General features: G+C 48.7%; 1 protein-coding gene across 3 annotated transcripts in view; it reads left to right on the top strand.

Moving 5' to 3' along the window:
• PCSK6 (proprotein convertase subtilisin/kexin type 6) overlaps positions 1–16,302 on the top strand; it is a 180,821-nt gene that overhangs the window by 105,536 nt on the left and 58,983 nt on the right. For all 3 annotated transcript variants that reach the window (XM_059180175.1, XM_059180173.1, XM_059180174.1), the window contains 3 exons: positions 3,405–3,508; positions 5,199–5,316; positions 15,697–15,885. In XM_059180175.1, the coding sequence (XP_059036158.1) occupies positions 3,405–3,508; positions 5,199–5,316; positions 15,697–15,885 (411 nt within the window). The remainder of the gene's footprint in view (positions 1–3,404; positions 3,509–5,198; positions 5,317–15,696; positions 15,886–16,302) is intronic.

The following is a 16,302-nucleotide window of genomic DNA, read 5'->3' as shown; positions in this document are numbered from 1 at the left end:
CTGGGATGGAGTCCCGCATCAGGCTCCTTACTCTGCAGGGAGCCTGCTTCTCTGTCTCTGCCTCTGCCTGCTTGTGCTTTCTCTCTCTCTCACACAAATAAATAAGTGAAATCTTTTTAAATAAATAAATAAATAAGAAATACCACACAGGCAACTGTGGTGTCAAAAACAAATTTAGAGTAGACGTCAAAACTGGCTCAGCACAACTCCACCATTTGAAGTAGTCAGTAGTCGCCAATGAGGTTGGTTTTTTTGTTTTGTTTTGTTTTTAATTTTTATTTATTTCAGAAAGAGAGAAGATGAGAGATAGCATGAGAGGGAGAGAGGGTCAGAGGAAGCAGCAGACCAGGGAGCCTGATGTGGGACTCCATCCCAAAACTCCAGGATCATGACCTGAGGTGAGGGCATGGCTTAACCAACTGAGCCACCCAGGCACCCCACCAATGAGGTTTTAAATGATTCAAAAAATCATATTTGGTTTGCTTAGATCCTTGCAGTTACGGATGTTTGCATGTTGGTTTGTCCAAGGCAAAAGAACTTACAACTCAAATGCTATCAGTTTCACAAAGGAATAGCTCAATAGTTTTACTTTTTAGGCCAAAATGTTGGCTTCTGTGTTCCGTCGCTCTTTAAGAAAAAAAAAAAAAAAAAAAAAAAAAAATCTGAGGGACACCTGGGTGGCTCCGTGTGTTGAGCCTCTGCCTTTGGCTCAGGTCATGATCTCGGGGTCCTGGGATCGAGCCCCGCATCGGGCTCTCTGCTCAGCGGGGAGCGTGCTTCTTCCTCTCTCTTTGCCTGCCTCTCTGCCTACTTGTGATCTCTCTCTGTCAAATAAATAAATAAAATCTTTTTTAAAAACTAGAAAATTTTTAAAAATCTGAGTAATTACTTGTGTGGAAAGCGGTATTCACATACTTAGCGATTCGTTGTTGAATATTTCCTTCCATTCCTTACTGGAAGCTTGTAAGGCGTTTTGGTCATCCAAACTAAATAGAAAACAAACTTCATTTCATGCCAGCTTGTCCCATTAAACTTGGCCTGTGGACACATGAAAACTCTGGAAGTTGTCTTCCTCTCCCTTCCAGCTCCTCCTCAGGAATTTGCAGGTGGCTAATCTGAAGCAGCGTCAGCTCAGAGCATTTAAACCTGCAGGACTGGTCAAGGAAGGGACAGGTTCTAACAAGGGATCCTGCGTGCCCGAGATGAGGAGGTTGGAGACTGGGATAGCGCAGGTGTCCGGGGAGAAGGCCTGCCACTCCTGTGCCCAGTGTGGCCTCCAGACTCTGTTCAGTTGGACTGAAGTGATCAGGCAAAACCAGATCGTCCTGGGTGGACGAGGTCTCAGGGGTCAGGGAGAGCCTATGGACAGCATGTAACAAAAATAAAGACCCTCATGGGTAAGAATTGTGCAGAGGTTGTCCTGGTTTGTGGCCATCTTGGGACTTCCCCATCAGTCTCATCTTCATTGAAAAAACATTTCCAGTTCTGTTTCTTAGCTGTGTTTCTCGTATAACTACATTTCTGATTTTATTACCAGAGTGCAGAATAGAATGGATGTCCTCCTAATGAAATGGTTTGTAACATTCTCCTTTTCTGTACCCATTCTGCCCCATGCTTCCTGGTGCCTTCTGCTGGAGCCATCCTCGATAGGCGCCCCAGCAATTTGCAGGCTCACACAGGAAATAAGGAACAGCCCTATTCACTCAGGTTGAGCTCTAAAGCCTGTGTCTGTATGGGAGAGGGTGAGGCCTTGGGTCATGTGGGGCCTCAGAATCCCCCCTGAACAATGAGATTGGCCATGGGCCCTCAGGAGGGGCAGTAAGGCAGGGGAGGAAAGCCAGGCAAAGTCCTGGAAACGTCTGATGGACACAATGCGGAGACGGGGGGTGGCCAGGAAGCCAGTGAGGTCACTAGCACAGCAGCAAGAATATGCTGGAGAAATCAGAGAAGACTGGGGCTAGCACCTGGAGAGTGAACCCCAAGGGAGGAATGCATGTGTGCCCCAAGACTCAAACCACAGTGAGGTCCCAGTGGTCAACAGGCAAAGAGGTGGGGCCAGGGCATGGTGCAGCCACCGTGGGATGCAGGGTGGGAGTTCCTCAGCAGCTTAAACAAATTATGATCCTATAATTCTACTTGTGGGTAGAACCCAAGAGAGCTGAAAGCAGGGACTTGAAGAGCTCCTCAGACACGCGTGTTCACAGCAGCGTTACTCACAATAGCCAAAAGGAGGAGATACCATAAGTACCCATCAGTAAATGAATGTGTACATACAGTGGGGGCCACACAAGCTTCAGCCTTAAAAAGGAAGGGAATTCTGACACCTGCTACATACGTGAGTGGACCCGGAGAACGTCGTGCCAAGTGAAACAAGCCAGTTCCAAAAGGATGCATACCCTGTGGTCCCATTTATATGAGGTTCCCAGAGTTGTCACATTCATAGAGACAGAAAACAGAAGGTTGGCAGCCAAGAGGCAGGAAGAAAGAGGAAAGTAGAGTCTAATGGGGAAAGGGTTCCACTTGGGGAAGAAGAGAAAGTTCTGGAAACAGGTGGTTTGTGATGGATGTTGCACCCATGCAGGGACTATGGGCTCTGCCTGGAGCACAGAAATATGAGGAAGCTGGTAAATTTTCTGTTACGTATATTTTTAAACAGAAAGACTGGGTGCCTGGAAAGACAGTTGTACCCACTGTGGGTGTGGTGCAGGCTACACCGAGGGTACTTCCAGCCTCTGCCTGTGACCCGGTCTTGATGCTGTGGACAGAGGGGGTTATGATAGAGTATCATTAGAAGAAGGAACCTGGTTTTGGGGGGGAAGGGGCGGGACAATGTATCTTAGACTCCAAAAACTCTGATCTGTGCATTTTTATTAGTGCGCCTGTGTTCTTTCAATGAAACATTTCCACTCTGCACCAAAGCCAATGTATTAAAATCTAGAGTTAATGAAAATCTTGAACTACAATGGGGGGCAGTTGGGGCCACACCGGGGGCAGGGGGCGGGGGTCTGGCCAGACGAAGGCTGGAGCGTGCTTTCCCGCACGATAGCATTTGCTTGTCCCGATGGCAGAATAGCCCCTGGGACTTGGAAACCCCAGGATGTCCCACTGTCCCTGCCACAGTTTCTTCAGTAACCCTTGGACACACAGGTACATCTTGGCAGCGGGGCTGGGTTTTGAACGCCATGGATTTTAGGTCACCCACTGCACCATTTTTAGCTTAGGGTTTAATCCCTGGAAACCATTCTTTACAAAGAGGTTCTGAAATAAACCCTCTCTGAGGAATGGAGCCTGTGGGGCTCCCTCAAGTCCCGACTTGGGGCTGGCTCCTGACACACCACCACCCATGGGCCTGGACAGCCGTCATTTTGACCCATACGGGTTGGTCTTCTGTTGTGTCGTTGCAGTAATCAGTTAACCTGGAGGGACGTCCAGCACCTGCTGGTGAAGACATCCAGGCCAGCACATCTGAAAGCCAACGATTGGAAAGTCAATGGTGCCGGTCATAAAGGTGCGATGGCCACTCCCAGTGGGCTGGGCAGGGACTGATTGGCCTGTCCTGGAGGGCCCCTGGTGACCAGTTGGAATCCCTATTAAAGGGGAGCCAGGGACTTCTCAAAAATAATCCCCAAATCCTCAAAGAATAACAAGAGTCAGAAATAGTAGCTTGAGATTTCAGAAAAGTAACCTCACACTGACATTAAGAAAAAAGCCTAAGAGCCGTAGAATTCAGGCTTTCCCAAACATCATGACTTTTGCCATCCAGAGACCACCTGTACCAAGTATTGATGTAATAGTTCTCTTTACCTTGACTTGCATTTTTTTACATAAATATATTTTAAAGGGAAACTGCATTATATCCAGTTGGTCACGGGTTTGATTATATTTTTATTTTTTTTAATATACATCCAAACAAATCCGTGACTATTAATATAGTTTGTGTGCCACCTAAAGGCATCTTACATTCTTAGTCCTGAGTAGCTCTAGGATTTGGAGATGGGCCCTCAGTTACCTTATTTGTACAGTGAGAATACTGAGATAGTTATGTAAGTTACTTTCTAACCACAAAATTTCTGTCTGTGTTATAGAAGTAACTCACAGGACAGCAAGGCTTCTTTCCCCAACCCAGCCTGGTACAGACTGAGGTTCCATGAAATCAACCCACGGTCAGGGCTTGTAACCCAGATATTTGGAGCCTCTCAAGCAGATAATTATAGGACTGTGCCACTGGCTTTGTCTGTCTGGCTTCTTACCAGAGATACTTGAAGAAGATTTACAGTCGGCCTGGGTATATTAGGGAGGACTTCTTTTTCTTTTCTGAAGCTCAGGCCCAACTATTTAAACACTGTGCCTGATACTACTGTCTGTAAAATACAGGACAATGTTGTCACTGTGAATTCCAAGGGACATTCCTTTTAATAAGAAAGCTTGATCAGACCTAATGCATTTTTGTCTTGCAAGAATGGTAGTAGTAGTGGTGTGCTGTAATAAGGCCTGACCTACATTTCAATGTTGGCCTAATTAAATAGGAAAATAGATTGTATCTCATTCTTGACCCTGCCTCTTAAATTAAACCTTGAAACTCTCCTACCATGGCCAATAAACACTGGATCGCGCCAACTCATAAGCATTCACAGTCTGAGTTCTGAGCAATGCCACTTTCCCAGAATGCCCTGGGAATTGAGCAAGCCAAGAAAATAGTTTAAAAAATAGAAAAACAAAAAACAACCCAGCCTTGCTTTCTGGTTTATTACACATGGTGGCCACATGAACCAAAGGGTTTCTGGTTTTTGTTTCTCTGGTCTGGTTTATGATTCAAGGAGCTCACATGCTGACAAGTCCCTACAGTTGGGAGAAACCCATCCCTGCCTTGCAAATAGAAAATGCTAGGCTCACTCTTGACAGTTCTTTCCCAGCTCTGCACTAAAATGGGCCACGTTTCCTGGCCCACACTGCTGACCTGAAGGAGTCCAGGTCAGGGGGAGGCTAAAGCAGCTGGGATCTTGGAGCAGCCCTCAGAAGGGCTGCAGGGAGATGGCCCACGTTTCTGCCCTCCAGGAGTGGTGCTAGTGGTCTGTTCCAGGACCGTGGCCATCATGGATCTGGGGCCCTGCGTGGGAGCCAAGCAGAGTGTGAGAGCCGGGTCTTGCTCCATTCTCAAGGGGGTGGGACAGGGGGTTCTGAAGCCTCTGTCTTTTCAGTCAGCCATCTCTATGGATTCGGCCTGGTGGATGCAGAAGCCCTCGTCACGGAGGCGAAGAAGTGGACCGCAGTGCCTGCCCAGCACATGTGTGTCGCCACCACAGACAAGAGACCCAGGTGAGGCTCAGCTCAGGCACCACGTGGCTTTTCAGGAATCTCAGTGTGGACCCCACTGTGCGGTGAGGTACTGTGGGGGGAGGTGTTCACACTCGCATTCCTGTGCACATCAGCGGGCACACATGGGCGGGGACGGTGTGTGTGTATAGAGTTGTGTGTATAGATGTGTCCGTGTTTTGTCTTACGGATTCTGGGGCTGGAAGAGAATCACTCCTTAAACTGTGACTCTTTCAAGGCCTTTTGCTGTAAGTTTTAGAAATTGCCCCGTAGGAGGGAGTTGGACACCCCATGGTTCCTCGTACTGGAAATTCTTATCCAGAATATTTAGCATAGCTGCCCAGACTGGCGATCAGGCCTGCCCACTGGGGTGACATGGGCAGCAGTGATTTGTGTCCTCTCTGTTTGGTGGGAGCCCTGCTCCAGCCCAGCCCCACCTGTCCCAGGAGCCCACAGTGGGACTCCATCAGCCGTGAACAGGAGGGGCAGCATCTACCCCTCCCCCGAGGCCGAAGGGAGTTTATGAGCCAAAGTGCACAGCGCTTTTCCTCTGTGTCACTTGAACCTGGACTTTAATAACCTTCTAGAGGTTTAAGCAACGGGATTTTTGTAACAAGCCTTGAGCAGTGTGCTATAGGACCCCTGCTTCTCCTTTTTCCACAGTTGGGACACTCCCAGTATCGCCCTTGGTAGTGAGTCGTTCTAAATCAGATACATTCGTCCATTGAAATTTTTCTTAAAAAACAAACGAATAAAAACAGCTGCAAAGTAAATCAGATAGCAAGAGCCCTACTCCATTAGGAGAGGAAATCAGATCATTCTTCCAAGTTCTGCCATGGCTGCTGTACTTTTTAAGAAAGAGAATGGTGTTTCTCTAGGCCTCAGTATCTGATAAAGAATGGAATGCTTTTTTTTTCCCCCTAGCTGTAACTATTTATTACTTTTGGAAAATATGCATTTGGAAAAAGAAATGTGGGTGTGATTAAGAGTGACCCTTGCTTTATCAGCAAATGATGCTCCCTTCCTCTGACACTCCTTCTTCTTTGAAAGCACCTACCTCTTATAATATGTCCTTTTTGCCATAAAATGTTGAGAAAAATGTTTGTGGCTGAAGCCTGGCCCATGGTAGGAATTCAGGAAGTGTTTGTTGTGTGAGTTCCCCAGAAAGGTATTTCTGAAAAACTCCATTTGCATCTGCTGCTAATTGTGAAGGCTGACTGCTGGGTGAGCCCTCCCAGGCCTGACGGGCCTGGCTGTAGACGGGCACCAGATCTCAGTCTTCACAGTTTCAAGCATCATCTTCTCCGAGGAGCCTTAGCCTGTCAGTTCAGAAGAAAGAGGGAAGTTCTCTGAGATCAAGAAGGCTTTTGCTTTCTTGTTTGCTTGTCAGAAAATGCCTGGCACATGGAGAATCAGACTCCGGGTAAGATGATGTTGGGCTCCTGGGAGCCAGGTCCTGCCCCCCGAGGCCACCACGTCCAGGCCCACCTCCCTCCCACTGGTCTCCGCATCAGGGCGGCTCCTGAATGAAGCATTCTTCTCCTGCCAGAAATAGTTTTAAGATGGTAGCGTGGTGCCTAGGTGGCGAAGGGTTGTTTTTATTTTTATTTTATTTTGTTTTTTAAGTGAAAGCACACAGAGTCTAGACAGCTGAGGCAACTGGCCGTAACATACAGTATGACATTGTTCCTATCCTTTGAGGGAAGAAAGAACTCTGCAAATTCCAACAGAAGGGAAGAATCAGACTTCTGTTTCAGAAGAAAAATTATCTTTACATTTAGCGGTTTGAGGCTCTTTCTAGAATATTCAGCCAACCGGCTATCCCTAGTGCACGCTTCACTGCACACTCTTGTTCCCAAGGGCACAAGGGCTCCAGATAGAGAAAGAGAGGGAGACGGGGGAGATTGAGAGAGAGGGCCAGCCTCTTTATCTGGCCATCCTGTGTGTGTCTGTGTGTAATGTAAGTGGCATGTTTACCTCTTTCCTCTTGGGGAGAAGGGAAGGGCCACCCTGGTGTGATGAAGGTCAGGGAACGGTGTTCACAGAGCATCAAGGATGGCCATCCTCGAGGAGGTTGTGGCCACGTCTGCCATTTCTACAGTAATGTCCCACAGAGTCAGAGGACCTGGGTATTGGTGGTCACATCCCAGGGCAGAAACGAAGAGCAGTGGCCTCTCCGTGCTCTCCTGGCCTTCTGCCCCGATCTGGCCTTCCACTCCTGAGCTAGGTCACGGCTCAGGAATCCATGGGCCACCCTCCCCGCAGAGCCCACCTGCTGCCCCCAGCCTGTGCTTGGACACGAGTGTGGCTCGTACTGGGCCCCAAGTGACTATCCAGGCCCCTTTTGGTGTTCCTCCTCTTGTCTGCCCTGTCTGATGCCACATCTGCCCCGAGTCACACTCAGCCCAAAAGGGGCAAAAAGGCCAACAGCACAAGAAAGACCACAGTGGAGGCAAGTTGGGCTGCCCCTGCAGACACAGGCAGGAGAAGACACAGGCCCCGTCAGGAGCCCCGTCAAGAGATCAGGTGACTGATCTCTTTAATTTAAAGAAAAGCCACCTAGAGACCCCGAGGACTAGTCTGGACACTGTGCCTCTGAGGACTGTAGGGTTTGCGGATCAGCCTGTCTCTGTCTAGATCCTCCTCCTGAGAGAGAACTAGAAGTCCCTCGGAGCATGGAGAAGGTCAGGGAGCCTTCCTAGAGAGGCGGGGAGAGAGTGGACCGCAGGGGTGGGGGTGGTGAGGACTGAGAGGGCCCAGGCCCCCTGCTCCAAGGTGCAGTCAGATCTTGCTGAGTCATCTCTTCCCAGCTTGTCACCCCCTGACCCCAAAACAGAGGCCATGGAGTCTGGCTCAGCTCTCCCATACCCACAGTTCTCCCTTTCCCATGGTGGAAGCTGTCCGTGAATGCTAAATCTTAAGGCAACAGCACGGAGGAAATCAGGGAGACTTGGCAAGCGCTCTTGCACCAGAGAATACGTTGTAACATTCCAGCCCGTGTAGGAGAGCTCCTTGTCTTGGGCACAAATGGATTTCAGTCTACTTAGAACTTTTCTGTTGCCTGCGCAAAATTATTTATGTCTGTGTGTCAGAGTAGAATAAAATTGATACTTTTAGAACCTTTCTAAAAGTGAGAAAGAAAAATGAAGGTCAGTATCTTTCCTATGAATGAGAAAAAGGAAAAAAAGGTGGCGGGGGGCAGCTATTAAATATTTCCTTTGATCCTTAGGATGTTTCCAGCCAGCAGTTCCCTTGTGTATTAAAAAAAAAAAAAAAAAAAATCCAGGCTCCCATGAAACATTTTCTGACACCCCTGACTCTCTACTCCATGCTGGAAAGATAACAACGACAGAGTCTCTCTGAGCAATAAGACCTTGTCCTGTGCTCCTTAGTTTTCCTAGGTTCGGGGAGGTCACTGTCCAGACAGTTTACAGTTTCGTGTGGTTGGTCTTTCCTTGAAAGAACTCACACAACCCAAAAATACACTTCGATCCTGAAGGTTTTGAATATTAAGAATCATCTGTAGGCCAGACCATATACTTAGAGATGTTCCAGAATTAACTGTGGATTAACCACATGAATTTCATTGAACCAGACCCCGTGCAGGGGTCACTTTCGACTTCTAAATGGATAAGGATTATCAGGTGCTTACTATGGGCCAGACATTGTTTTCAGCACTGTCCGTGTACTCATGCATTCAGAGCGCCCATCAGGGCTGTAGAGTTTGGGCACGATTTTCCCCCTAGTTTTCGTTGAAGAAACTGAGGCACGAAGGAGGCTAGGAGTAGCCTGGGGCTGAGTGGCGGTGGGGCTGAGCTCCTGCCTCAGGCTGCCTGTCCCCAGAGCCTACCTTGCCTCCCCTGGGAAGGGACACATCATGGGAACTCAGGCAGGACCGAACCAAGTGGAGTGACATGCCCATTGTCCAAGAGATGCCTTCCTTTTCTTCTCTCTGCATCCCCAGCAGGCTGGGCACACTGGCCCTGAGGGCAGGAAATCACTGTGACTCTGGCTGCTTGGAGGTTCCTCTAGCCCTGACCAGATGCCAGCACCCCAGAGGCCAGACCGAGGTGTCTGCAGCAGTTTAGCTAGCTAGGTAGGCGAGTAAGGCCACATAGCTCCTATGTCCCCATGGGGAGTACCTGTGTGGTCGGGACCCACAACAGCCGCACCGCACACAGCCCGGTTTAAGATTGTTTGAAAAAGCTAAAAGCCAGGGGCCACCTGGGTGGCTCAGTGGGTTAAGCCTCTGCCTTCAGCTCTGGTCATGATCTCAGGGTCCTGGGATTGAGCCCCACATTGGGCTCTCTGCTCAGAAGGGAGCCTGCTTCTCGCCCCCCCCCGCCCCCCACCTGCCTCTCTGCCTACTTGTGATCTCTCTCTCTCTCTCTGTTAAATAAATAAATAAAATCTTTTAAAAAAAAAAAAAAAGCCAAATCCCCTCTTAGCTTTGGGTTCTATCTGAACTGAGCAGGTTTCCCCCACACCCCTAGATACCATAGAAGGGAGGCCCTTGCTTCTAGCTTCTTCATCTGTCATTCTTACGTAGGGCGTGGCTGGACGTCCTAAGAAAACTCGAGCTCCGCTGTCCTGCCCTGCGGCGCAGGGGGTGACCATACCTGGGTCTTGGTATTTGTCCTGCCTCCTGCCACTCCTGGAGACACTGGAAAATCTTAGTAACCTACCTGTTTTCCCACCGCCCCTTGCCCTGCCCAGCTTATTTATTGCCGCAAACGTTTTTCCCCCAAATGCAACTTACTTCAAAAATTCCCATTTGAATTCAACTAATCCAGCCAGTTCTTATTAGGGCCAGTAGTGATGTTCTGTGAAGTGACCACAGACGCAGAACCATCGCTGCTGGGGACATCCAGGGTGAGGTTCCTGCGAGCCTCTGGTCATAGCATTTTCATCCACTGATCCATACGTAACTTTGCTTTATGCATGTTTCTGTTTAAAAGCATTTTATTTCATATATGTTACTGATTAACATTGCCTGTAAGGCCAATAGCGCTATAACTCAGGTGTGAACAAAGCATATCCAGCAGACATGTTTATTCTAGAAGGTGCAGCTCAGCCTTCCAGCACTTAGGAAACCAGACAGCTCCTCGGCTGAAAAACGTGCCATTAAAAATAGATCATTGGGGGGCGCCTGGGTGGCTCAGTGGATTAAGCCGCTGCCTTCAGGTCAGGTCATGGTCTCAGGGTCTTGGGATTGAGCCCCACATCTGCGTTAGTATTCCTGCTGAGCAGAGAGCCTGCTTCCCCCTCTCTCTCTGCCTGACTCTCTGCCTACTGTGATCTCTCTCTCTGTCAAATAAATAAATATAATCTTAAAAAAAAAAAAAAAAAAGATCATTGGAAGGACACTTGTTCCCAGTATGAGAGCTAAAATCGGAAGGCAGAGTATCCCCTTGTTTGGCCTCACCTGGGAGCGTGTCTATGGGGCAACTCAAATAGTTTGCCATTCTGCGCATACCCACAAGTGACCACAAAAGCACCACAGTATTGATCTAGGTGAACTTGCGAATACGGAATCGCGAATAATGAGAACTGACTGTGTGTCGTACTCTTTTTCACTCCCCATCAGATCGCATCTTCGGGCTGGAAGGGATGTTTAGAGTCAGCTCATTTAGCCCCTGGTTTCACACAAAGGAAAAATAAATGCTCAAAAATAAATTGAAACCCTGTGTTAAAACACCTTACAACATAATCACGGACAGCATGTCTAGATTGATGTACTGGGTTAGCTGCTTTTTCTTTTTAAATCTTACTTCCAGCCTATATGATGTGCTGTGGTTTCATGATCAAAAGGAATTTCATCTCAGGAAAACCCTAAATGTCAGCGAATATGAGTCAGAAGTATACAGTATCTACCCTCAGACACTATGACCGTTCTGGTGAGAACGTTCATCCTAGAACATAGATCTAAGAAGTGACTCTGAAGCTTCTTACTGTCCCCATTCAGATGACTCTGTTGTCCAACAGACCGAGCTGCTCTTGTACAGCTTAATTTGACAAGTCTGTCCCAATTAACCACTCTCCACGCTACTCACTACCCTTTAGGAGGTCTGCAAAAGGGTCTCCTGGTTGACCTCCTCGTTCTTTCCACTGTAATCCTCCTGAACTCTGCAGCAGCCTTATCTCCCCAACACAGATACCAATTACAGCAGGGGGAAAGGAGCCCCTTCCTTCCAATTCTGGTGGGTGTCCCACTCGACTTGATCTCAGAATTGTCTAATGAGGACCTGGGCGGCTCTCCCCCAGCCCTGCCACCTGGGAGGGAGGCATTACCCTGAAAATGCTCTGTGCCAGAGCCCAGATCTGCCCTTGTAGCTGAGCTGGAGAGAAGTCTTCAAGCTGGGAGTGGCAATATCGGCTTGTCCTGGGTTCCCAGGCAGGCAGGGCAAAAAGACAAGTGCAACAATGGAGGGTAAGCTCCAGTAAGCGCCAGACCTCCCACCCTCCTTGCTTTCCCTGGCCACTTGGCTTTGCAAGTATCCCCCACTTCTGAAAGTTCACCTTATACCACTTGGCTTTTACAAAAAGCCTTAGGATCTTGAAGAAATTGGAAGAAGATTTCTGCTTTTACCCAAAAAAGGGACAGAAAGCAAAAATAGCATTTAGCATGGGTTTTGCAGCAAGTCCTGTGTGATAAAGGCAGCACGTGCCCTGAGAAGTGAGAACCCCCCTGCCCCAACTCCATCCCTAGGAACTACACCCAGCATCTCAGCATCAAGCCGCCAGAACTTTGAACAGTGTCTGTGAGCGTCTGTGCTTTATCTCGATTTATTTTGTGCCTCCATTAGCCAGATGTGTCCTAAGGTATCAGAAAAGCCAAAGAGAGGTGACTTTTGGGGTCTGGGAATGCTCCCACGTTTTTTTTTTTCCCCCATGTAAATGAATAAATGAATGGTAATTGCTTCTTTGCTTTATGCCTTTGGTCTCAGCTGGAGGAAGGTTTCATAGGAACAATCTACTTTCAGAGAGCAGGGAAAACCCGTCCTTGAAAATGTTTATCTTTGGCTCTGGATTTCACTCTGATGCTCTGTGATTTGGCGAGGGCACTGACTGGAGTAGATTGGGATCTTTTTTCTACACATTTACAAGACACCAGATGCTGTTACACATTGGGGAGAGGCAGGAGGAGAAGGAGCTTCAGTCAGGAGTTACTAGAAGTCACTGTCAAGGCTGCCTGTCGTTGGGAACCCTCCACCCCCTCAGGAGAAGGGAGCTGTTTAAGAGACTTCAGGATGAAAGAGGAACATCTGGAGTATCAGTAATTAAATCTGAAATGTGGTTCAACAGGAAGTGACAAGTCTGTCCTCAGAGACTGGTTCAAAGTAGGGCAGTCTCCATAGTTTAAATATCACTGGGTCTGGAGGTAGGTCTTGTGGGACTTTTTTAACCCCTTGGACTCCTCTGCAGTCCTAAGAGGATGGCCTTGGGTACACAGACAACAATTACAGAATTTAATCACCGTGCAACATTTTTAGTTACATTTTCATTACATTTTTAATCCCTGCGCGTTGTTCAAACTAAAAAATAAACCGGCTTTGCGGTCAACTTGCATTTTCTGTGTTATTTTTTTTTTTCTTTTTTAAGATTTTATTTATTTGACAGAGACACGGCGAGAGAGAGAACACAAGCAGGGGCAGTGGGAGAGGGAGAAGCACGCTTCCCACTGAGCGTGGAGCCCGCTGTGGGGCTCCATCCCAGGACCCTGGGATCATGACCTGAGTGGAAGGCAGACGCTTAACGACTGAGCCGCTGAGGCGCCCAAAGATACAGTTATCTTTGAAATAACTGTAGGATGGGGAGAAGCTTCTCTTTTCTTACCCACTCCCCACCCCATTGATGGTTTCACCTTTAGCCTAAGAGTTAATCCTTATGAAGTGATGACTTGATATCTGGCTTCCCTTATTCTTTCTTCTTTCTTCTCCTTCCCCTCTTCTTCTTCTCCTTCCTCCTCTTCCTCTTCCTCTCCTTCTATTTCTCCTCCTCCTCCGCCTCCTTTTTAAAATTATATTATGTTAGTCACCATACGATACAGCCTCAGTTTTGGGACTTTCCCCCTTCTCCTTGGGGTTTCTGTCTGAAATACAGAAAACTTTCAGCTCGAATATCCTGAAACATTTTCAAGTCTCCCCCCATCCCTCACCTATTTCTTTTTAAAGGAAATGTAAAAGCTCCTGATTTGGAATGTTAGGCTATTTGCTCCAGCGGGAGCAGAAATAAAATGTGGGGAAGGCTAACTGCATGTAAGGAGGGGAACAACTCACGGTCCTTGGGTGGCTGTTCTGGGCTCCCCTCCCTACCCTAGAACTCGTACAAATGAGGGGGGTCTGGTGGCCTGTAACTGAGATTTCCTAAGAACTAATTGTTATAATTAGACTTGTTCCCTGGAGGAAGGGACTCCTAGCCTCCCCCCCACCCCTCCCCACCCCCCAGCTGGGGGTAATGGCTTAGGTTTGAAAATCTAACCGGGCTGGGTTTTAACACCCAAAGGGACCCGTGGGCCCCCTCACACCCAGCCAGCCGCACCCTGGGCAGCTGCGAGGCAGACAGACTCTGTGTATTAGATCAACCAAGCTTTCTGACCTCAGGGGTGGCCTAGAAGCTAGAGTCCCTCAGGCAAATGCAAGAAGCTTTTAATAATGTCACAGAGTATTTAATACTCCTTGAGATGCTTTTGTTTATTTATTTATTTTCCTCTCGATGTCAACAGGATGGCCAAGCCACAGGGAGAGGGCCAGGTGAGGGTGGGGTGGGGTTGCAGTTTCTCGTACCTGGTTCCCATTCTCTGGAATCTTCTGCCTTATCCTTAGGATTAAGGATTCAGGGATTTCAGGTCTATTTCTAGGTCCATTTCAGGTCTATTTCTAGGTAGGAGTGATTATTCCTCCCCAATGGCCAAAGGTGTGAGAGCAGATGGGGCAGGTTTTTAGAACTTGGTGATAGTGTTTGTTTCTGCTTTCACTTGATCTTCCTCTTGGGCCCAGGAGAGGTTTTGCATCTGCCACAGTGGGGGGCCCACTGACCTGTAAACACAGACAGGAACATTTGGAAGAAGGTGGTGAAAGAAGTCAGCATCTCGAAATCAATTTATGATGCAGGCAAATCGTGTTTTCAAATATTTACAGAGTCTCCGAGGGAATTACATCACTGTTTATAGCTGTTTTGATTGTTTTTTATGACTCAGGCCCGGGAGAGCCAAGCGATGTAATTCCTGAGAGATGCCGAGCCCACGCTTCGAGCCTCCCCTCCTGAGCAGAAAGTCGGGGCAAAATGAGCAAAGCACTCCCCATGATAAACCAAGCGCTGGCTGAGCAGTGGGGAATTATTAATGTGCTGCTGGGAGGCAGGAGATCTTTCCCCAGTTTACTAATGGCGGGGGCAAGCCACGATGGCCCAGACTCGATGGGAAGTGCCCAGCCTGGATGCTGGTGCAGGCTTTGTATCTGCCTTCTCCGGGGAGTATTAGAAGATTTTGGTGGAACTAACTTGGGAATGATTGGGACTCGATCCTTATTTTCAGATTTCATCCCATATGGTATAAACTGCCTTGACTTTATTAAGAGAATTGTCATCCGTTCCCATCAGAGGACAGTAGAGGGAGGGGACAACACTATCCACGCATGACTGGGGAATCGGGTCCCCAGTACTCCCAGGTAGGGAGTGGACCAGCTCCTGTCCTTCTGCCGTGACTCTGGGCCAGCCATTACAGCCTTGGCGCGCGCATTCAGCACAAAAGCCCGGCTCTGACCCCGGGTACCTTGTTGATCTCCTCTTCCTCGGTATCTTGAACACAACTATGGACCCACACCAGCATCCTTGAGAGACAGTGTGGCACAAAGGCGGAGGCAGTGAGCTTGAAGCCTCATATCCCAGCTCTGCTTCTCAGTAGCTGTGTGTGACCTCTTTCTGGATGTAATGGATTAATCCTTGTAAATTCTCAGATGAGTGCCCTGTCTAGCGCCCGGTATGCCGTCTGCTTAGGGAATGTTTGCTGTTATCATTCGGCATCGTGACCTGTATTATCAAGACCAGTCTTTGAAACAAAGTGGTAGGGTTTGAAAGCCTTTCTGACCCCAGCAGTTGAGGCAATGAGCTGATCATAGGCTTACTTAGAAGCCAGCTCCTGGGCACTGAGGAGGCTGATCACTGGGTATGTTAACTGAGTTTGAATGTGAAACCATTCTTTAAATCTCTAAGCAAGTTCCAGAAGAGCGAACGTCTTCTGGCTGGCAGAATAGCTCCAAGGGGAGCATCCAGGAGGGGTTGGAGCTGTCCCTGGGGGTACCTCGGGGGGCCTCAATGCACTGCCCTCCTGCTGAGAGTTGGAGCCTCTGGTTTCAAGTCCTGAGCCCCTCCCTCATCTCCCAGGAGCATCCCCGTGGTGCAGACTCTGCGGACCACCACCCTGACCACTGCCTGTGCCGACCACTCAGACCAGCGCGTGAGCTACCTGGAGCACGTGGTGGCTCGCATCTCTATTTCCCACCCACGCCGGGGAGACCTCCAGATCCACCTCATTTCTCCCTCGGGAACCAAGTCTCAACTATTGGCCAAGAGGTAACTAAAGGCCAGGCTGGCCTAGCGGGGCTGGGGCAGGGGTGCTGGGGCTTATCAGGAGGGCCCATCCAGCCGGAGGTCACAGCATCCCTGCGGGGCACCTGGGCAGGTTGGTACTGCCAGCAGCTTTCTCTTGGAGACGTTCGCATGTGCCCCCTACTAACCGGAAACCTGGTCTTTAGAACCATCCTGGAGAGCTTTTGTTTCCAGGTTGGGGTGACGAGGGTGTGTGACTGCTTCGTTTAATGGAGAGATTTATGAAACTCTGGCTATGACTTAATTGCCCTTGGAAGTGCGCTGAAGGTCACTGTTCTCCTATTCATTGGGCATCTGAAGTGAGCACGTGTATCAGAGGAGGATTGCCTTCCTCCCAAAGCTCCTGCACGGCCGTCCGGTTGTACGTAGCGCTGTTGAACT

The sequence above is a fragment of the Mustela lutreola genome, chromosome 7 (assembly GCF_030435805.1).
Source record: "Mustela lutreola isolate mMusLut2 chromosome 7, mMusLut2.pri, whole genome shotgun sequence".
NCBI classification, from domain to species: domain Eukaryota; kingdom Metazoa; phylum Chordata; class Mammalia; order Carnivora; family Mustelidae; genus Mustela; species Mustela lutreola.
This window is presented reverse-complemented; position numbering and strand designations above follow the sequence as displayed.